General features: G+C 38.3%; 1 protein-coding gene across 9 annotated transcripts in view; it reads right to left on the reverse strand.

Moving 5' to 3' along the window:
• The window catches only part of CASK (calcium/calmodulin dependent serine protein kinase), a 507,330-nt gene that overhangs the window by 87,028 nt on the left and 396,703 nt on the right, over nucleotides 1-23,599 (reverse strand). For all 9 annotated transcript variants that reach the window (XM_053579588.1, XM_053579590.1, XM_053579587.1 and 6 more), the window contains 2 exons: nucleotides 10,475-10,552; nucleotides 7,906-7,986 (listed from right to left, as the gene is read on the reverse strand). In XM_053579588.1, the coding sequence (XP_053435563.1) occupies nucleotides 7,906-7,986; nucleotides 10,475-10,552 (159 nt within the window). The remainder of the gene's footprint in view (nucleotides 1-7,905; nucleotides 7,987-10,474; nucleotides 10,553-23,599) is intronic.

Raw genomic sequence — 23,599 nt, forward strand, 5'->3', positions numbered from 1 at the left:
ATAGTCAGGTAAAAAGATAGCCAAGATTTCATCAGGATAATGACAGTTTTTGAAATTATATGGGTTGAAAAAAACGCTTACGCTGCTTTTTACAAAGGATTTCTATTCATCCTTTCAAGTATACAAGCAAACACTGTATTTAATGTATTATTTATAAGGGAGGGTATTTTACAATCATAATACTCAAATTGAACTTTAAAAGAAAAATGTACAAATTATGTCACCAAATAAAGTCATACTTGATATTAACCACAATTTGTCACTATAAGATTGTTACTACAAAATAAAACTTAACCTAAACCTCTAATTCATATGCAAACAGAAAGATAAATGGGGCCACTTACAGATAGCTTTTTTGAAAGCTTATAAAAGAATATGTAAAATAAAAACTAGGGAAATAAGAGTTTGAACATTTTTCTTCAAATATATTATGAGACATGATCGAGCAATTATTAGTCAGCTGAAATAGTTGTTTTAATTACATGAGAAGAATCATGTAATAGGAAAGAAACACTTTCACTTTTTGTATTATAATAAGGCTATGTCCAAGACAGCTAACAACTTCAGACTAGCCTGTAAAAAAATATGACTACTTAAGATATCTGGAACAGAATAGAGAACCAAGAGATGAATCCAGCTACTTACCGTTATTTGATCTTTGACAAGCCAATTAAAAACATTCAGTGGGGAAAAGATTCCCTATTTAACAAATGGTGCTGGGTGAACTGGCTGGCAACCTGCAGAAGACTGAAATTGGACCCACACCTTTCACCATTAACTAAGATAGACTCTCATTGGATTAAAGATTTAAACTTAAGACATGAAACTATAAAAATATTAGAGGAGAGTGCAGGGAAAACCCTTGAAGAAATCGGTCTGGGCGAGTATTTTATGAGGAGGACCCCCCGGGCAATTGAAGCAGCTTCAAAAATACACTACTGGGACTTGATCAAACTAAAAAGCTTCTGCACAGCTAAGAACACTGTAAGTAAAGCAAGCAAACAGCCCTCAGAATGGGAGAAGATATTTGCAGCTTATATCTCTGACAAAGGTTTAATAACCAGAATCCACAGAGAACTCAAACTCATCAGCAAGAAAAAAACAAGGGATCCCATCGCAGGCTGGGCAAGGGATTTGTAGAGAAACTTCTCTGAAGAACACAGGTGCATGGCCTTCAGACATATGAAAAAATGCTCATCATCTTTAATCATCAGAGAAATGCAAATCAAAACTACTTTGAGATATCATCTAACTCCAGTGAGACTAGCCTATATCATAAAATCTCAAGACCAGAGATGTTGGCGTGGATGTGGAGAAAAGGGAACACTTCTGCACTGCTGGTGGGAATGCAAATTAATACATTCCTTTTGGAAAGATATATGGAGAACACTCAGAGATCTAAAAATAGATCTGCCATTCAATCCTGTAATCCCCCTGCTGGGCATATACCCAGAAGACCAAAAATCACAACATAACAAAGATATTTGTACCAGAATGTTTATTGCCGCCCAATTCATAATTGCTAAGTCATGGAAAAAGCCCAAGTGCCCATCGATCCACGAATGGATTAATAAATTGTGGTATATGTACACCATGGAATATTATGCAGCCTTAAAGAAAGATGGAGACTTTACCTCTTTCATGTTTACATGGATGAAGCTGGAACATATTCTTCTTAGTAAAGTATCTCAAGAATGGAAGAAAAAGTATCCAATGTACTCAGCCCTACTATGAAACTAATTTATGGCTTTCACATGAAAGCTATAATCCAGTTATAACCTAACAATAGGGGGAAGTGGGAAAGGGAGGGGAGGGAGGGGGGTGGTGGGTAGAGGGAGGTGGATTGGTGGGATTATACCTGTGGTGCATTTTACAGGGGTATATGCGAAACTTGGTAAATGTGGAATGTAAATGTCTTGGCACAGTAACTGAGATAATGCCAGGAAGGCTATGTTAACCATTGTGATGAAAATGTGTCAAATGGTCTATGAATCGAGTGTATGATGCCCCATGATCATATCAATGTACACAGCTATGATTTAATAAAAAAAATATGACTACTTAAAAAGAGTTAAAAAATATGAATTTTAGGCTTGAAAAGTGGTTCCTCTGACTTTTTAATTACAAAGCATAAAATTTACCACTTAATGAAACTTTTATGACAACCTCAAATGATTTTAGCCTTTTAGCCATCTTGTTTTTAGAAAAGGAGGATAAAAATTTTTTTCTTAATTTTTTTTGTTCTAGATCCTCTTTCTTTCCCTCCCTCCCTCCTTCCCTCCCTCTCTCTCTCTCTCTCTCTTTCTTTCTTTCTTTCTTGTAGAGACAGTCTCACTTTATCATCCTTGGTGGAGTGCTGTGGTGTCACACAGCTCACAGCAACCTCCAACTCCTGGGCTTAGGCAATTCTCTTGCCTCAGCCTCCCGAGTAGCTAGGACTACAGGCTCCCACCACAATGCCCGGCTATTTTTTTGTTGCAGTTTGGCCGGGGCCGGGTTTGAACCCACCACCCTTGGTATGTGGGGCCGGTGCCCTATTCACTGAGCCACAGGCATCACCCTAGATCTTATTTCTTAAAGACAAAAATTAAAGCATTAACTTTCTATACTGCTAACACATAAGTAATTTATCTTTAACACTTCATATTTTATAACTGCAATAATCAAAGTAACCATCCTTTTAAAAAACATCTTTCAAACGGAATAATTGAAAAAGTAATTCGTGAGATAGAATAACTCCCAAATCTTGGCATAATAATAAAAAAATAAGCATTAAAAGATTTCCCTTTAGCTGTTAAGTATTTCTTTTAAAATACCAAGATTTTGAAACCATGATGTTTAAAATGCTTATGATGCTGACCACACACAAGTTTATTTGGAAATGACCAATGAGCTCAACTTAAGTTTATGAGAAGATCTATCAATGTTATAAATAAACCCTCTTTTAAGAGCATGGGCTTTGGACCCAGCAATATCTGGCTTGAACCTCATTGCGGCCTACTCACTAGGTAGGTGACCTTAAGCAAATCTCTTTACCTGGTTAGGGCACAGTTTCCTCTCTGAACTATAAAATGAGGTTAATCATATCACTTCACATCCCAACCATCAGCATGTCCTGTTGCATCCAACAATTTTCTTTTTTTTTTATTGTTGGGGATTCATTGAGGGTACAATAAGCCAGGTTACACTGATTGCATTTGTTAGGTAAAGTCCCTCTTGCAATCGTGTCTTGCCCCACCCTCTCCCTTCTTCCCTCTCTCTGCTCTTCCTTTCCCCACCCCTCCCTGCATTCAACAATTTTCAACACAGAACCTCTATCTGCCCATGTTCTACCACTCTCATCTTCTCCCAAGCTTCTCACCTCTCATACTGCCTCTTAACTGGTCTCCCTTCTCATCCCCCTACAGTCTATTCTCTACACATCAGCCCTAGCAATCTCAAAAGCACGGATTGGATAATATTTTCCCGTTTGCAATCTCTTAGTGTACCCTATGTAATCATGAGAAAACTCCTGATTCGTTACCACAGCCATTAAAGCCACCCTCGGTCTGGCCTCTGCTGATCTCTCTTACCTCCTCTTCTTTTTTTTTTTGAGACAGCGTTGCACTTTGTTACCCTTGGTAGAGTGCCATGGTGTCATAGCTCATAGCAACCTCAAACTCTTGGGCTTCAGGGATTCTCTTGCCTCAGTCTCCCAGGTAGCAGGGACTATAGGAGCCCGCCACAACGCCCAGCTATTTTTAGAGATGGGGTCTCACACTTGCTCAGGTTGGTCTCCAACCTGTGAGCTCAGGCAATCCACCTACCTCAGCCTCCTAGAGTGCTAGGATTACAGGCGTGAGCCACTGTGCCCAGCCTCTTACCTCTTCTTGTACCACTTTCTCCCTTGTTTATTATATCTCAGCCACAATGGACTTATTTCTGTGCTTAGAACCTACACAGCTCCTTCCTGCCTCTGGGCCTTTGCATTTGCTCTTTTCCATGCTTGGACAGTCAGAAGGCTGGTTCTTTCATATAACAAGTCTCAGCCCAGGTGTTAATTCCACAGAGGGGCTTTCCCTGGACTGTCTAAAGCAGCTCCCACTTAGTACTATTATTTATACTCCATTATCTTTTCTTTCTTCATAGTTATTATCACTATATCAAATTCTCTTTGTTAGTTTACTTGCTCACTGTCTCTACCTCACCTACCTATCCTCTAACCCACCCCTACTAGAATGGAAGTTTCATGTGGTCAGGGATCTGGTTTGTCCTATTCACTACCAGATCCTTAGTGTGTGGTACACAATAGGCATTTAAAAATTTGATAAATGAAAAAAAAAAAAGTCTTTTAAACACCTTGTTAGGTATTTTAAGAGATTATAAGGCTGGGCACACCTGTAATCCTAGCACTCTGGGTGGCTGAGGAGGGAGGACTGATTGAGTTTAGGAGTTTGAGACCAGCCTGAACAAGAGTAAGACTCCATCTCTATTAAAAATAAAAAAATTATCCAGGCTTTGTGGCAAATGCCTGTAGTTGCAGCTACTCATAAGGCTGAGGCAAAAGGATCCCTTGAGCCCAGGGGCTTGAGGCTGCAGTGAGCTATGATGACACCACTTCACTCTACCCAGGGTAACAGAGTAAGACTCTGTCTCAAGAAAAAACAAAACAAAACAAGGATTATTATTATTATTATTTGAGACAGAGTTTTACTTTGTAGTCCCTTGGTAATGTGCTGTGGTGTCATAGCTCACAGCAACCTCAAACTATTGGGCTCAAGCTACCCTCATGCCTCAGCCTCCCAAGAAGCTGGGACTGTAGGGGCCCAACACAACATTTGGCTATTTCTTTAAGAGACAGGGTCTTGCTCTTGCTCAGGCTGGTCTCGAACTCGTGAACTCAAGCAATCCACCTGCCTTGGCTTCCCAGAGTGCTAGGATTACAGGTGTGCGCTGCCGCACCCAGCCCCAATAAGAATAATTTAATTATTATTTCTGAAAATGTTTGTTACTAATAGCAATGCATACATTAACTTCTATATGACTTCAGAAAAGCAAAACAAATAGACTTAGAAGGCAGATAAGCTATGAGACATGGGGCTAACTGAGCCTTAATGATATTTGGGGGGGGAACCCTTTAATCTTAAAAAAAGGGCTCTTATTTGTGTATATGTTAATTTCTTTGGCTTACTTCAAATCTGAAAGATGTTGTTGTCTGAAATGGACCTGTATCATTCTTTGAATCGAGCTGAAGTTACTCAGCAATTTCGAGATCGACAGATCTGTCCAAATTTATTATTCTTTTCTTTTTTTTTTTTTTAGGACAGAGTCCCACTCTCCCACCCTGACAAGAGTGCAGTGGTATCATCACAGCTCATTGGAACATGAAGCTCCTAGGCTCAAGTAATCCTCCTACCTCAGACTACCTAATAGCTGGGACTACAGTTGCACACTACCATGCCTGGCTTATTTTTCTATTTTTTGCAGAGACAGGGTCTTGCTATTGTTCAGTCTGGTCTCAAACTCCTGAGCTCAAGCAATCCTCCTTCCTTGACTTTTCAGAGTGCTAGAACTACAGGCATGAACCACCACGTCTGGCCTGTTAAAAGTGTGTTTCTACCTATTAAAATTGCATGGAACAGTCAGGCCAGGAGACACTAACCTCTCTGCAAATGGGCAAGTTCCTAATTTACTCAATATCGTACTGAGAATTTACTATGTGCCTTATACATGATAGATACTATGGGGTAACTAATAATATTTATTAGCTAAAAATTTTTAGGCATTAAGCATATGTTAATTCTTATTCCAACTCCATGAGGTTGGCTCAGAGAGTTAAAGCACACAGTTTTAGGGCGGCAAGACTGGAGTTCAGCCCCAGGTCATCTGAACTGACAGCCTTAACCATTTTTTTTTTAAACTTATAGAAGACATAATTTCTAAAGGGGAATTAATTATAATCTGGGGAAACATGGTTTACACATATAAAACAATCAGCAAAGATAATATGAAGGGAAATTTAACTCCTGATATTTGTGACTCCTCGAATGGCACTAATAAAGGCATATAGTTTCTTTATTGTCCTGCTCTGTGAAACAAATGGTAACAACTCAAAGATCATAGGTTGAATGAGAACATCCAAACTGAGCTGAGATGTGGATGGACACAGAACTGCTCAAGCCTGTTCACCAGAGAAGGGACCTACTTCACTACACCAGCATGCATTAGAATGTGATGTAGATAAATACAACAAGTGGAATAGAGTTAGAGAAGAGAAAATTCAATGTGGAGTTTAGAGAGGTTAGGAGAGATTTTGATAGCAGAGGTGGGATTGCAACTGAGTTCTGTGTTTATACACATAGTTGTAGAAATGCACTCATCCACAGGCATAGAATCTGTATTCCTAATTGCAACTCACTGGAGAGTGCTGCTATCATAGAATAAAGTTGAATATGCTCAAAGATTATATTATACTTGAGGTCAGCCTTTAATGCTTGGGTAGGAGAGCTAGGGAAGGTAAATATGGTAATTGCTTTACTTTGAGGAAGAAAAATGTATTTCAATAACTGAGTTAAATTTTTTGGTAGAGACAGAGTCATACTTTGTTGCCCTTGGTAGAGTGCCATCACAGCGTCACAGCTCACAGCAACGTCAAACTCTTGGGCTTAGCCTGAGCCTCCTGAGTAGCTAGGACTATAGGCACCTGCCACAATGCCCAGCTATTTTTGTTGCAGTTTGGCCGGAGCTAGGTTTGAACCCGCTACCCTTGGTATATGGGGCTGGCGCCCTACCCACTGAGCCACAGGTGCCACCCAAAATTTTAAAAACACTATATCATAAAACAGGCTGTATAATCAAAACTCACATGCTTTGATACACATATACTATTATTTTTAAAATATCACCTGGAATAATAGTAATAAGAACAGGGCTTTTAAGTCAGATTTTTTTCCCCAAAGGGAGTTCAGCTAAATTTTCTACTTTTCACATATATTCCACATGTACCAATATGGCTTGTTTTAAAAATGTTATAGTCAACATAAATTTCCATCTGTAATTGTGCTTTTGAATCGCAGTTAAGTAGATAAATTATGGACTTTTTTCTATAGAAAAAGATCTTATCTATTTTGAGCTTTTTTTTTAGCCATTTAGCTTTATAATAATTGGTCAAATACAGGTGCTACCCCATTTTCCACACAGTATAAATGAATGAAGAAAGTGCAAGAGTTTTGCCTTCTCAAAAAAAAAAAATGGAATTCTTCCAATGTATCATCTAGGTTCAGATAAATTTTTACTAGAGAAAATTGTCTCTAATTTTATCTCTTTGGTTTAAGAGATGGTTTAAGTAACAATAAACAGTTCCAGTGACTGAAGGACTATCCCATAAGAAAGCAAATCCCTTGTATGATTACTAACTACACAGTCCCTGAAAAGCCTCCTCACCAACAGTATCTTTAAAATTGTGACACAAGATAAATAAAAGAATTTCTTTTTTTGAGACAGAGTCTCACTATATTACCCCTAGTAGAGTGCTCTGGCGTCATAGCTCACAGTAACCTCAAACTCTTGGGCTCAACTGATTCTCTTGCCTCAGCCTTCTAAGTAGCTGGGACCACAGGCACCTGCCACAATACTCAGCTGTTTTTAGAGATGGGGTCTTGCTCTAGCTCAGGCTGGTCTCGAACTCGTGAGCTCAGGTGATCTGTCTACCTTGGCCTCCCAAAGTGCTGGGATTATAGGCCTGAGCCACCACACCTGGCCTAAATAAAAGAATCTTAAGGTATTTGGTATTACCTGTTATTATAATCTTAACAGTCTGGTATTATATGAATAAAAATGCATTTCATGAAGCTGGCTATATTTTGAGGGTTATTAAAAACTTCTTTTGAAAGTGAGGTTTTAGTTCCATGGAAGTTTGTTACTTACCATGAAATGAGGTTGTGTTAAAATACGCTTTAGTTCCTTTGCGTCATTATTCTCAGGGTAACATGAAATTTCTTCCAATACCTAAAAAATAAGCAAGATATATAATAGTGCAAACATGACACAAGATTTACAACATATAGAATTCTTCTTCTTTTTTTTTTTTTTGAGACAGTCTTTCTCTGTCACTCTGGCCAGAGTGCTGTGGCATCATCACAACTCACTGTAACCACAGACTCCTGAAGGGATCCTCCTGCCTCGGTCTGCCAAAGTGCTGGGATTATAGGCAAGAGCCACTCTGGCCAGCTCTGAGACTCTTTTAAATTAAAAATTATGAGTGAATTTTCATAGCAGGCAAAACAATCATTTGGAAAAAATTTTTCATTTTATTCAAAGATTATAAATGTATAAAAGAATGGTATTGATGGCAATAAAAGAAAACAAATTGTTACAATGGCACTAAAAGTTAATAAGAAACTTTCTTTTACATTAACAGCACTGTCAATTCATTTTAGAAATGTCAAAATGATATAGGTACAATAAAAACAATTTATAGAAGAATACTAATTAGAATACTTAATTAAGAATACACTTAAATGATTTTCCTTTAAGTAATGTAGAAAATGCAAAAATGCTTGGCAGGATCAATGATACCCTCCATACTCATTTGCCCATATAGAAGAAACCATATTCTGCTGATGGCTCTTAGAAATAAGTGCCAGGGAACATAAGAGAACAATTCAAAAAAATCTTATTTTCTCCTTCCATTTAAATTTTCCTTACTAATTAGTTGTTGACATTTCTTCTGTACAGGTAAAAATGGTTGCTTTCAAATAAAATTGTTCTTCCAAAGTTTTCCCTTACCAAGAGTTTACCCATTTGTTTATGGGACAAGCCCACAAGAGACTCTCCCAAGAATAGAGAGTCTCTATTCTTTTTCTGAGTAAATGCCTGCTGCTATTCTCACTGTAGATGGCTGGATTCACAGAGAGGTTTCCTACATTGTACTCCATGGAATTCCAACAATGGAGCCAATGAAGGATTGTTTCAGCATGACTGAATAGCAGGAGTATATCACCCAGAAGGACTCTCTCACATCAAATGGTGAGAACTTCACAAAAGCTTCATACTAGGGCAGGAGGGTACACTGTGAGGTCATAGCCTGAGCTTAGATTTCAGCATGGTAAATATAATGTTCTGTGCCAATCAACCACTGTTTCACGGAAGAATAAACGAACAAGAACTACAAGGGGTCTTTCTTATCCTAATACCATGTTAATAAGTGCTGATTATGCTGTTTATTCATATTGTTTACTGATGATAAACCAATTCTCTTTGATATATTTTATGTTCTGAGTTTTTCCACCAGTGAAACGAAAGGATAAAACCACATACTCTTCTCTCTGGTTCCTTGTTTCTCACAGTCCATGATTTTAAGTACAGAGGTGTGGTCTCGTAAGCACAGGTAGGTGGAAACTTTCAGCAGGTTTGCACTGTCCAGTTGAGTCAAAGAATTATGAAGATAGGTTGGTGACTTATGTCCTCTGCCTGTGATACTATAATTCCTTTCCATGAGTGCTTGATGAGCAAAGTTAGAAACACCCTCTCCAAGCTTGTCCTGACCAAGTGGGGAGGCCTGGCAGCCACCACGGCATTGAATTCATTTCTCGGAATATACAATATTTTCCAGTGTAAATCTTACGTTTAAAATCTGATAGGGAAGGGATTATGTCTTTCATACTCTTTTACTTAGTAATCTCACTTTACAGGAAATGATTTGTTTTTAAAAAGGGAATTTTTTTTGCATTAAGAGTTTTATAAGTTCAAAAGATAAAAAAACTTATATGTCTAATAATGGGGGAATTACTAACACATTATAATTTAATAAGAGCAAAGAAAAAGTATGCAGTTAATAGAAGTTATATTTATGAAGACCAAGTAGAAACATGAAAAAATGCTTATATAATGTTAGGTTAAGAAAAGATACATTTTGATTAATGGATAGGAACTGGAAAAGGCTATGCAAAAGTGAAAACTATGTGTTAGAGTGACGGGATCAAAGATCAGTTTTTATTTTCTAAACTTTCTGCAATATCATGTTTCTATTATACATAGGTTAAAGAAAATGTGTGAAAGATATAGCCCCTTACATTGACAATTTATAAAAATGACTTCTTTGAACTCAGTATATATAATTGCTACAGAAAGAAATTTAATTAACTTTTGAACATTATCATCCTAAAAATGCAATTCATATTTTCATAGAAGGTCTTATTTCTAAGTACAATAACATAACTTCTTTCCTTAAAAAAAGGAAGAGAAGTAAAATTGATACTAACATATTCAAATTTACATAGCAGAATCAGAGCCAGAAATCTAAGCAATAATGCTGTTGAGACTTTTTTCCTGTTCTGTGTGTATGTACAGTGATAAACTTAGGAATACTAAATCTGAGTATAATGAGTCAAACTGTGACTCCAAAGAAACTGCTTCTAAATGTGCAGCAGAAATGTCTTCAATAAAGGTAACAAATACGACGATACCAAATACTTTTACAAAACACATCACTTACCTCTTTGGCTCTCTGCACGGCATCGCTTGGAGGATTCCTGATTTGTGGTGAAGATTTTGTGTTAATTTTGTCATACAGCTAAAAATCAAAAAAGAAAATCCAATCAGTACTCATAATTCTTTGCTAAAATTCAGAGCTTCATATTTATTACAATGTCTTCCTCTTAAAAAGGCAGGCTGATGATTTCAGTGGGATTCTCCTGTTAATAATCCCTTAATTGTCCAATGAAACCAGTCAGACTAGGAGTCTTACACATAACTTTTCAAAAAATCATCTTTAATAGACCAAAATTCTGTCAATGTGGCAATTTCCTTGTCATTTAAAATTTGCCAGTATTTAAGCAATCACAGTGCTTTTTTCCCCCTGACAGAAGCAACTTTTAATAACATGAATGCGGAGTAAAATGAAAGAATGCTTTCTGGCCAAGATATGCCTGAAAGAATTTCCCCAGAAATCTAAATCTTGGGAAAGGGCAAACCCAACTCCTTCTAGGAAGGAATGTTCTCACAAAAGGTTTATGCTTATTTTACTAGGGCTGTTCATTAACAGATCAGTGCTGGCATCCTTCAGCAGGAAGTCAAGGACATTAACTTTTTCCCTTTCCACTTTGCCAATTCAGAGTGTGAGAAGATACTGAAAAGAACCCAAATATATTTTTAAAAACTCACAAACATAAATGATCCAAAGTTTAACTTTCTAAAGATTGATTTAATTCTCTAAAGAACAAAGGTCTGTAGTTTACAAATACAATTCATACATTAATTTCTATCTCGTATAGAATGTTTTATAGTCAGTCTGCTTTGAAAAGTGAAAAGTTAAAAATAACCTAGGCTAGTCTGAATGTTTCTATTTCCTAACTTCTCTAAAATAGGTGGGGATTTTGGTTACTGGTTTTGTTCTTTATTTCTTTGCCTACTCTGTACACTAATGCTAGCTTAGAAGTCAAACACTCACTATAAACATTCTTCAGATTACAGTCAGATTTGTTTATACTGAAGTAAGATAAATCTTGATGACTTGTAAATATTTGGGCCACATCATACATAAAAATGCCTAACAAGAGCAATGTGAAGATAGAGCAGGGACCATTTTTAAATGATGACATTAATTAAGAAAGCACTACTAAATCGGAGGTTAACTACATAGTGTAAGTAAATATTGCTCTGTTTAAAACATAAATTTAACATTTTAGAGAACTAGCAATTTGTGGCTGGTCACAGAAGTTTGCCCAAATCCCTATAGAATGTACAGGGGTAGTCTCTATCTTCTGAATAGTTTCTATCTATAAAGACTGCCAATTTTGTTTTTTTTTTTTTTTATTGTTGGGGATTCATTGAGGGTACAATAAGCCAGTTACACTGATTGCAATTGTTAGGTAAAGTCCCTCTTGCAATCATGTCTTGCCCCCATAAAGTGTGACACACACTAAGGCCGCACCCCCCTCCCTCCATCCCTCTTAATGCTTCCCCCCCCATAACCTTAATTGTCATTAATTGTCCTCATATCAAGATTGAGTACATAGGATTTATGCTTCTCCATTCTTGTGATGCTTTACTAAGAATAATGTCTTCCACTTCCATCCAGGTTAATACGAAGGATGTAAAGTCTCCATTTTTTTTTTAATGGCTGAATAGTATTCCATGGTATACATATACCACAGCTTGTTAATCCATTCCTGGGTTGGTGGGCATTTAGGCTCTTTCCACATTTTGGCGATTGTAAATTGAGCTGCAATAAACTGTCTAGTACAAGTGTCCTTATGATAAAAGGATTTTTTTCCTTCTGGGTAGATGCCCAGTAATGGGATTGCAGGATCGAATGGGAGGTCTAGGTTGAGTGCTTTGAGGTTTCTCCATACTTCCTTCCAGAAAGGTTGTACTAGTTTGCAGTCCCACCAGCAGTGTAAAAGTGTTCCCTTCTCTCCACATCCACGCCAGCATCTGCAGTTTTGAGATTTTGTGATGTGGGCCATTCTCACTGGGGTTAGATGATATCTCAGGGATGTTTTGATTTGCATTTCTCTAATATACACAGATGATGAACATTTTTTCATGTGTTTGTTAACCATTCGTCTGTCATCTTTAGAGAAAGTTCTATTCATGTCTCTTGCCCATTGATATAAGGGATTGTTGGCTTTTTTCATGTGGATTAATTTGAGTTCTCTATAGATCCTGGTTATCAAGCTTTTGTCTGATTGAAAATATGCAAATATCCTTTCCCATTGTGTTAGTCTGTACTACAAAGCCATAGTGCTCAAGACAGCATGGTACTGGCACAAAAACAGAGACATAAAGACTGCCAATTTTGAAATGTGGAACTAGGGATATTTTCCCACAGAAAGAACATTATGAATAGTGATTAGGTTCCCAAATGAGCCGACAAAAATGAATGAAATAATGTACATATATAATTTTAAAAAGTTAAAAAACCCCACACCCAAACAAAACACCAAAAAACTAAGAAACTATAAGCTTAAAGAAAAACATTTAAAATATATAAAACTTGTAAGATGAGTAAGTTCTAGAGATTTGCTGTACAACATTGTCCCTGTACTTAATAGTACTGTATTGTGCACCTAAAAATTTGTTAAAAGGGTCAATCTTATATTAATTGTTATCACATCACAATAAAAAACTACACAATATTCAAAAAAGACAATCATCACCTGACATGTCATAATATTAATGACTAAGCAAAGTTTAAATAACCCAAATGAATGAACAAAAAGATTTTTAAAAATCTCAAACTTGTTTGGGAAAAAAAGCAAATTTAATTCAAGGATTTATAGGTTGATGGCACCATCCTTTATAATGTCTAATTCTACCACAAACTGTAAGTTTTACCTTTTTCTTGACCAAGGACTATGACTAAGACGGCTTTCAAAATTTTCAAGCATGATTAGAATTAGTTTCTATTTATTTATTCATTACTTTAGAGACAGGGTCTTGCTCCTGTCACTCAGGCTAGAGTGTATGTCACTGTAACCTCAAACTTCCAGGCTCAAGTGATCCTATTGCTGAGTAGCAGGGATCACAGGCATATGCCACCATGCCTAGCTAAATTTTTTATTTTTTTGTGGAGACTGGGTCTCACTATGTTATCTAGGCTGGTCTCAAACTCCCAGTCTCAAGTGATTCTTCTGCCTCAGACACCCAAAGTACTGAGATTATAGGCATGAACCACTGTGCCTGGCCTACTTTAACAAACGTGTATCAATTTTTACTCACAAAGCAACAAAATCCCACAATTCCCCACATTGGAGACTTTTTATTGTTGGCCTGGTCTTAGTATGCCAAGTATAGTTCCTTAGGTCTTATATCAGTGTAGTTTCTTGAGGACATGTGGCAGACTCAGATGGGGTGCTTATCAGACACAGATTCTTGGGCCCCAATCCAGATCTACTTACTGCATCAGAATTTAAGAAGAAGGTCCAGAAATCTATGCTTTAATAAACTTTGTAAGTATTTAATAAATCTTACGTTCAGGGCTAAATTTTGAGAGTAATAACTGTACTATTGCTAATAGCGACAATAATTGCTTTTTTTTTTTGAGACAGAGTCTCAATTTATTGCCCTTTGTAGAGTGCCGTAGTGTCAATCCCCATGCCTCAGCCTCTTGAGTAACTGGGACTACAGACACTTGCCTTAATGCCTGGTTAGTTTTTCTATTTTTAGTAGAGATAGGGGTCTTGCTGTTGCTCAAGCTGGTCTTGGACTCCTGAGCTCAAGCGATCTATCTCTCCTGGTCTCCCAGAGTGCTAGGATCACAGGTGTGAGCCATAGCACCTGGCCAATAATTGCTTCTTTTATTGATCACTTACTAAATGATAGTTATTAGTCTAAGCTCTTAACATATATTCACTCTTTTAACCTCAAAAAACCATATGAGGATGTTACCCCTATTATTCCCACTTTACAGATGAGAAAAGTGAGCACATAATGGTAAAGTGGAAGCCACTATTCTAGCCATACAGTGACTTCACTGGTGGTATGCCTGAGCCTAGAGTTTCAATACTTTCATGGCCCTGATTCAAGGAAGGTGCTCAGACCAAATTTTCTTCTGTTCCTTTGATCTGGCCTGATCCAATTCAATCACACACTCCCATAAAGTTCAGTGGAACTAGCAGTAGGGTGAGGGAAACAGGATACATTTCATATGAAAGGCAAATACAGTGGGAAGGAATTAAAAGAAGGGGCCTTCTGCCTAAAGTGGGGACATAGGACTCTGCCTCTCCAGCTCCTAGGAGAAAGCACAAGGACTGGAGCTCTCCAGCCTGGCACTGTTGGACAGGGAGGGTGGTGTCCACATGGCTAAGAATACATGGTGATTCTCAACTGCTGGCTCCTGAATCAAAAGGGCAAGTAAGAACTGAAGGAGGAAGAGGTGGGGAATAAGCTCATTTTGTCACCCTTAGAGGGAAGAAGTGATCCTTTATTGGCTCATCAACATACCCATCCATCCAAAATTTATTGAGATGGTGCTCTGTACTAAGCAGTGGGGTTCTGTGTTGCAGAGATGAAAAAGATCAGAGTTCTTAACTGCAAAGAGCTCACAAATTCCAAAGACATGTATAACCAAAGGCTCAGAAACTTATGAAGGCTTGATCCCTTTGGAGACTTGAGAGTAGTTTGGTCCCCAGCAATATCAACTGGAAATGATCTCAGTGAGTAGCCCTAAATTGAAGACTATTTGGATACATTTATAATATGCCAACCTTCCTTTACCCCCTCAATTTCTATGACTGCATTTTTACCTTAGAGACTCAAAATATTTTAGTAATACTCATAACAAATACAAAGCATTTGAGAAATGTGGCAAAGCAGGTAGACAAAAAGTCATCAATGGAGAAAAGTTTGAACGCAATGTAATGTTAAAGTGTTTAAAAACAATAGTCAGAAATGTGGTGCTTTTGGGTTTCTCATTCTCATGGATCATCTTCATATTGTATAGTGCCTACAAGCTGATATGTAGGACTCAAAGTTCAAATCCAGGTAGAATTTTGCCAAGGTCTGGGGCAAGTGAGAGGTGGTTAGGTTTGTAGAACAAAAGCAAGCTGCAGCTTGTCTTTATTACCCATTACTCATCCCCCATTCCACCATATATAAAGAACATATATTATATAATGATATGGCTTAGGATCTTATCTGTTGTCTTAGATTTTTAGCTAAAGCCCCAAATTAAAGCCAGCAGGAAGTAAGTGGCACCATGCCTGCTAGGAAGGTACTAGGCTACCCCCCCAGGGCTTGCTGAAGGGAGGTCAAAATGGCCTCTTCATGCTCACTCCAGGACCCCCATTCTGCCTATGGAGGCTGAAGCCTGGAATCTATAGGAGTCACAGGACTATAGGGAGAGCAAGTGTTTGATTTTTTTTTTTTTTTTTTTGCAGATTTCGGCAGGGGCTGGGTTTGAACCCGCCACCTCCGGCATTCGGGGCTGGCGCCCTACTTCTTTGAGCCACAGGTGCCACCTGTGTTTGATTTTCCCTTCACCTTGTTAGGAATAAAGGAGAGGAAATTGTGTACTCCCTCATGCAAAGGGAAGGATGGTGGATGCTTCAAAAGAACCATGTATTAGAAAACGGAGGTGTCGGATGGTACCTGTGGCTCAGTGAGTAGGGCACCGGCCCCATATACAGAGAGAGGGTGGCAGGTTCAAACCCAGCCCCGGCCGAACTGCAACAACAACAAAAATAGCCAGGCATTGTGGTGGGCGCCTGTAGTCCCAGCTACTCGAGAGGCTGAGGCAAGAGAATTGCTTAAGCCTAAGAGCTGGAGGTTGCTGTGAGCTGTGATGCCATGGCATCCTACCAAGGGCGACAAAGTGAGACTCTGTCCCTAAAAAAAAAGAAAAGAAAATGGAGGTGTCAGCAAGAAGAGCTCCCTATTTCATTCTCTGAAGGGGTGTCTGTTGAGTTGCAGCAACTTATAAACCCACTTTGGTACACTAGGAAGAATCCCTGTGTGACAAAGAGTCCTTGAGACAGCTTGACATGTAGCATTTGGGGTCCTAAGTGAAAAGAGATGGATGAGAAAAAGAGACTAAATGAGGCCCGGTACGGTGGCTCATGCCTGTAATCCTAGCACTCTGGGAAGCCAAGGCTGGTAGATTGCTCAAGCTCAGGAGTTAGAGACCAGCCTGAGCTAGCGTGAGACTCCTGTTTCTACTAAAAAATAGACAAAAGTAGCTGGGTATGGTGGTGCACAACTGTAGTCTCACCTACTCAGGAGGCTGAGGCAGGAGGATCACTTGAGCCCCAAAAAATGAGGCTCCAGTCTCAAAAAAAGAGAGACTAAATGAAAAGAAACTCTTTTGTGGTTGAAGGTTGCCTGAAGCAGGCCACACTTGTAGTGTACACTAGGGCAAGCACATGTGTGTTTCTTATGAGTCAAGGACACACTGCAGAAGGTAACCCAGCTGGAGCCACCTTGATGGAGCCCTGCCTGAGAGGGCTGCCTGTGAAGAGCAAGAGACTCAGAAGTAAAGAGCTGTGGGGCACAGCTGGGGAAGGAGCTGAGGGGATGCTGCTGAGGCCAGCTGCAGAACTGACAATGCAGAAGCCACACGTTTGCAATGCAGGACAAAGCTGACATTGGGATGCCTGCCACACCAAAAGCATTAACAGCCAAGAAGGAAGTGGCTGTCTGAGGTGCATGATTATAGAACATGCTGTTTAAGTGCTTCTTTCTTTTCCATTACCAAACTATTGAGTCCTTTGACATTAGGTAACAGGACTTAGCATGGGGCTGAGTACACAGTAGATGTTTAATAAATGTTTCCTCAGGAAAAAAAAAGGAGTATTATGTCTGAACTAGGACATAGAAATTATAAATAGATTTTTTAAAAATTCAGAATAACATAAAAATAAACACAGTAGGAATTTACTTATTTTAGCTTGTTTCTTTAGGAACCAGATATCATTTCTCTTTGGTCCTGCTGTGCAGGTAAATATTTTTGACCATATTCTTCTTCTATCTTTTTTTTCAAGTCGGACTTTATAAAATTTTCAAGGTAGAAGAAATCTTAGATATCAACATGATTCAACATGCCCATTTTAAAAAAGAGAAAGTTGAGGTCTAGTCAGGTGAAGTGCTGTGCTTAAGGTTATACAGCCAGAGCAGAAGGAACCTGACCTTGGCCTGTTGATATGCTGTCCTTTCTCATTCCAGATCTCCTTGGCTTGTACTAGAATTCAGTAATATACACTGCCTTGTGTTGAGGACACCTTCAGCAAATATTTGGGGGAAAAACTGTAGAAAATGCTATTTATAGTCTGCAGAAAAAATACAATAAATATGATTTGAAAGCTATTATCCAATCAACTGCAAGACTTGCCATGTTAAAGAATGTTAGGATCCCAATCCTATCCCGGCTAGATAGGAAATATTGTAGGCACTGTGGGCCATAGGTCTCTGTCACAACCACTCAATCCCTGCTATGTTGTGTGAGGGTGGCCATTAATAACCCATGAATAAATGGGCATGGCTGTGTTCCAATAAAACTTCATTTATAGCTGGGCACAGTGGCTCATGGCTGTAATTCCAGCACTTGGGAAGCCGAGGCAGGTGGATTGCCTGAGCTCACAGGTTTGAGACCAGCCTGAGCCAGAGCGAGACGTCATCTCTAAAAATAGCTGGGTTTTGTGGCAGGTACCTATAGTCCCATCTACTTGGGAGGCTGAGGCAAGAGAATCGCTTAAGCCCAGGAGTTTGAGGTTGCTGTGAACCGTGACATCACAACACTCTACCAAGGGTGATAAACTGAGACTCTGTCTCAAAAAGAAGAAAAAAACAAAAAACTTTATTTACAAAAATAGGTGGCTAGCTGGATTTGGCCTGAGGGCCATAGTTTGCCAAGCCCTGCACTAGAAGCTTAAATTCAAGGTAGACTGGAATGGCAAAATATATTTCCTTTTACTATTTGTAAAAAAGTTACTATTTGTAAAAGGAAATTAGAAGATAAGCTAACATATTTGTAAAGCTGAGTTGTGGAGGAGGAGGAGGAAAAGGGATGGAAGAACACTAATAAATTATCCTTTAAGGGAAAACAAGAATGACTCTGTTACTGTTTGTCTTCTTTTTTTCTTTGTCTAATGAAATTACTGTTACCCAAGTTCAGCACTTTTCATTAAAAAAACAAAACAACAACAACAAAAAAACCCGCATACAAATAACACCAAGGCGAAACAAGGAAATGTGAACAGCTGCAAGGGTAACAGATTGTCTCACACCGTTCCCCTCAGACAGGCCTGCTCACTGCCAGTCATTGGCAGTGACTCAGATATGACCATACACAGCTACTTGGACATGCTTCATTCATCTTTCTGTCTTAAGAAGAATCAGCACAGTTCCATTAATAGGACACACATTTGACATACGTTGTTGCAAACAAAGCAGAATAAAATTAGTGGCAATATTAAGTTCACATCTCCTTGGAGGGTACTTTCAAACATAACAATGATAAAAATCTGTTAATATGTCACTTTTTATTTACAATCAAAGCTAAATCAAGTTTCATTGTCCATTATACTCCATTATATCTCGCTCTTGATTTCTTAGTCCTCAAGTAGGAGTCTTTGTTTTGCACACAGTTTATATGCAGTATTTATCAAGAGCAACATTTAAAATGGGATAGATGGTAAGAAGCTATCAAATAACTATAACTGGGTTAGGTGTTTTACTAACATTTTTGCACAGAAAATAAAAAAAAAAAAATCTAAGGACCAGAATGTATATTAGCTGAGAAAAGGTTATAACTGTAAGATTGAAAGTAGACTGTAGGCATGGGCTTATAGAGTTGCAGGGAACAAACACTGCAGTTTGTTAGCAACCACCATCTTATTGCTTACTTTATGGATATCAAAGAAGTTTCCTGCTGGAAAAGAATTACAAAGTTTGCAACAGTCAAATATTGAATTGCAATGCATGTAAAAAAATAAAAGGACCTGTGATCCTAATAAAACAGATAATAACATTGTGCACAGAACTGTACTACAGGATAGTAATGAGAATTGAGATGACTTGCTTTGGAGACACAGACTATCTTATTAAGAATTTTCTTCATAGTTTCTGTGAATTATCTGTGAAGAAGTTGGGTGAATAGGAACAAAGTTCTAATGTCACATCCTTTCAGCAGACCAAGCAGATCAGTCATTGGTACGCACAAATATTTTCTCGTATTTGTAATCTAGCAAAATGTTGGAGAATAGTGATTTAGTACTAAAATACAGGGAACTGATATTCAACTCCTGCCCTGGAGCTGATCTTTGGAAGTTGGACATCACAGAAAACCTTCTGGGATCTCAAAACCTATTTTTCCTGATCTAGTTTATGTGTAAACTTATGAAAATATCCTTTCAAAGATCTTTGGCACCACACGACATAGTCCAAACTTGGAGAAGAACAGTATATTTAACAGTGGTCTAAAGGTATGTGATGGGCATCATAAGTGTAAAAGAAACACACTACAAAACTTAAAATGGCATTTTCAAAAATTTAAGAAGATACAATAAAACTTTGGGAAGATTTTACATAACCTATCCATCTTACAAACCTAAGAACAATCAATGGGATGTTATAATTTACAAAAAGACATCAAAATTACCTAGGACATTTTTCTTTTATGGGGTAAAAAACAAAAGCCTATCCTATTAGCACCAAAAATTGTTTCTCCTGAAAACTTATATTCCATAAAATTTCTAAAAATCAGTTCGGTGAAGCAGGCAGGTTCGAACCCAGCCTGGGCCTGCTAAACAAATGACAACTGCAACCAAAAAATAGCCAGGCATTACGGCGGGCGCTTGTAGACTCAGCTACTTGGGAGGGCGAGGCAAGAGAATAGCTTAAGCCCAAGAGTTTGAGGCTGCTGTGAGCTGAGGCAACACACGCTCTACCCAGGGTGACAGCTTGAGACTCTGTCTCAAAAAAAATTTTTTTTTCTAAAAATCAATTTAATTTTTTAAAATAGTTAAAGAAAGTACTAAAATATTAGTCATGCGATGATTCTCCATCTGTATGGAGATAGTGCTCTCCACTTAAAGGGTATACTTTTATTTTCTTTGTACATTATCAATACAATTTGGATTATGTGCTAATTTTCCTTCCAAATATTTAGAAAACATGCAAATACCCAAATTTTCACAAACTTAAACTAAACTTCTTTTGCATCTAAAAAGGTGTGTCAAATACATAAATGTAATGACTGGAATAAAGCAGCAGGCGTCCCACCCTGGAATTCAGATTTTTCCCTAAAGTTCAGTGACTCCCAAACTATAGCTCAATTTATATTAGATAACTCAAGTTAAAAATGGACCTGGAATTCAGATTTTTCCCTAAAGTTCAGTGACTCCCAAAACTATAACTCAATTTATATCTACTCAAGTTAAAAATGGACAGGTAGGGCTGGGTACGGTGGCTCATGCCTATAATCCTAGTGCCCTGAGAGGCCAAAAGTGTGTGAATTGCCTGAGATCACAAGTTCAAGACCAGCCTGAGCAAAAGCCAGACCCTGTTTCTACTAAAAATAGAAAAACTGAGGCAAGAGGATCGCTTGAGCCCAAGAGTTAGAGGTTGCTGTGAGCTATGATGCCATAGCTCTCCACCCAAGGTGACAGCTTGAGATTCTGTCTCAAAAAAAAAAATGGATAGGTAGTAGACAACTGTATACTGTATGTAGTGGCCAATAAGAATGTTCCCGGATGCTTAAGTTAGATGTCCTAGGAAAGCTTTAGGCTAATAGTACAGCAGTGAAATGTTAGGTTAAATCAGGTTTTAGTAAAATCATCATGGGGACTATATTCTTGAAGTCTGAAGAAGGGGCCCAGCAGGCCTAGTAACACGCTACTCTAAATACATTATTAAAGTTTTCTTCTGACAGCAAATAAGGTGATTAAAAAGTCAATACATCTGGGCCAATTCAAGATTTCCTGAAAGAGGGGCAAAATACATTGGATCCTAACTAACAGCAAAAGTGTCCCCAAGGAGGGCCTTATTTGGTTTAGGTTTATTTGTCTGTATACAGGGCTGTTTTTATTCTGATCTTATTAGAACATTGCACTTACAGGGATTTATTTTGAATCCAAGAAATCAAGACTCATTTGACCTCCTAGTTCACTCTGTAAAGGCTATCCCTTTGGTGGTCTAACAATACAGGCCAGTGTGGCAGATTTCTGAGCAACTCAAACACTGGCCTCAGATGACCTAACTCGACTGTTTTCTAGGTCTTTTTCAATTGGCAAATAACTGTAAAATTAAGCTCTGTGAGAAACAAATCATACTACCAATTCTTGAGCAAGCAAAAGAAAACATAAAGAAAAAAAACAACCAGTTAGATGATATAAGCAAATTTTATTTTAATAAAACCTTCTTAAATAATACCAAATACAAGAGCTTGCCCAATTGTGAAAAATTTTCACTATGATATAAATTTCCTACTGTTTTTAAACACTGTTAAAAATTCCATTTCCTAGCCTGTGCTCTTCATAAGGTTGTACAATGATAGTTATTTTATTTAATTACTTTTGCCTTTTGACAGAATTTTTATTTTGCATAGATAAACACTAGGCATTTATACAAATAGCTATAGCAAAAATAAACTTCTGGTGGTAAAAGTTGAAAGACAACAACACAGGTTCAGCTCTTGTAGCTTAGTGGCTAGGGTGCCAGCCATATACAATAGAGCTGGTGGGTTCGAACCCAGCCCAGGCTTGCCAAACAATAACGACAACTACAATAAAAAAAAAGAAAAAAAGATAACACAAAGGCAGCTTGGCAGAAGGATTATTATGAGATAATGTTTGAAGGGTCACAGGAGAAGAAAGCAGTTATGTTTTTGAATTGTGAAAACTGCAAGCTACCCTATCAAATATTCTTTAACCGAGAATATCACATTCCTTACTAGGGAGAAACCCCTCCTCTCCCTGAGAATAGCATAAAGAAGAATCAGTACTTGTAGTTGACTATTGTGCTATTTTTAAAAAGAGAATGTCACTCAGTGGGCAACATTGGTACTCAGAACAAGCTGATTCATTATTCTTGGTATTCTAGGGTAAGTTCCAAACCCTGTTTTAAGAAGTTATTCATCTGAACACATAAAAGAACAGGAAGGACTCTGGTAGTCAATAACGTGGTATATGCATACAGGGGAATATTATTCAGCCTTAAAAAGAAAGGAAACTGTGACACATGCGACAAAATGGATGAACCTTGAAGATATTACACTAAATAAAATAAGCTAGACACAGGAGGCGCCTGTGGCTCAGTGGGTAGGGCGCTGGCCCCATATACCAAGGGTGGTAGGTTCAAACCTAGCCCCAGCCAAAACTGCAACAAAAAACAGACAGGCATTGTGGCAGGTGCCTATAGTCCCAGCTACTCGGGGGGCTGAGGCAAGAGAATTGCCTAAGCCCAAGAGCTGGAGGTTGCTATGAGTTGTGACGCCACAGCACTCTACCAAGGATGACAGAATGAGACTCTGTCTCTAAAAAAAAAAAAAAAAAGCTAGACATGAAAGAACAAATACTGTATGATCCCACCTATATGGGGTAGTCAATTCATAGAGACAGAAAGTGGAATGGTGGTTTTTAGGGACTAAGGAGAGAGGAGATTGGGGAATCGGTATTTAATGGGTACAGAGATTCAGTTGTGGAAGATGAAAGCTCTGGAGATGGATGGTGGTGAGGTTGCACAACTATGTGAAAGTATTTAATGCCATTGAACTGTATGTGTGTATATATATATCTTTTTTATTTCAGATTAGTGTGAGGGTATAAACAATTAGGTTACAATGTTTGCATTTTTTATGTAGTATACCTCTTGTAGTTGTGTCCTGCACCCAGGAACTGTGCCATATACCCTTACATTGTGCCCATTAAGTGGAAGCATGCCAGAACTGTTTATTTATTTTTGAGACAGAGTCTCATTTTGTCACCCTCAGTAGAGTGCTGTAGCATCACAGCTCACAGCAACCTTAAACTATTGGGCTCAAGTGATTCTCTTGCCTCAACCTCCCAGGTAGCTGGGATTACAGGTGCCTGCCACAATGCCTAGCTATTTTTAGAGATAGGGTCTCACTCTTGTTCAGGCTGGTCTTGAACTCCTGAGCGCAAGTGATTTACCTGCCTTGGCCTCC

The sequence above is a fragment of the Nycticebus coucang genome, chromosome X (genome assembly GCF_027406575.1).
Source record: "Nycticebus coucang isolate mNycCou1 chromosome X, mNycCou1.pri, whole genome shotgun sequence".
NCBI classification, from domain to species: domain Eukaryota; kingdom Metazoa; phylum Chordata; class Mammalia; order Primates; family Lorisidae; genus Nycticebus; species Nycticebus coucang.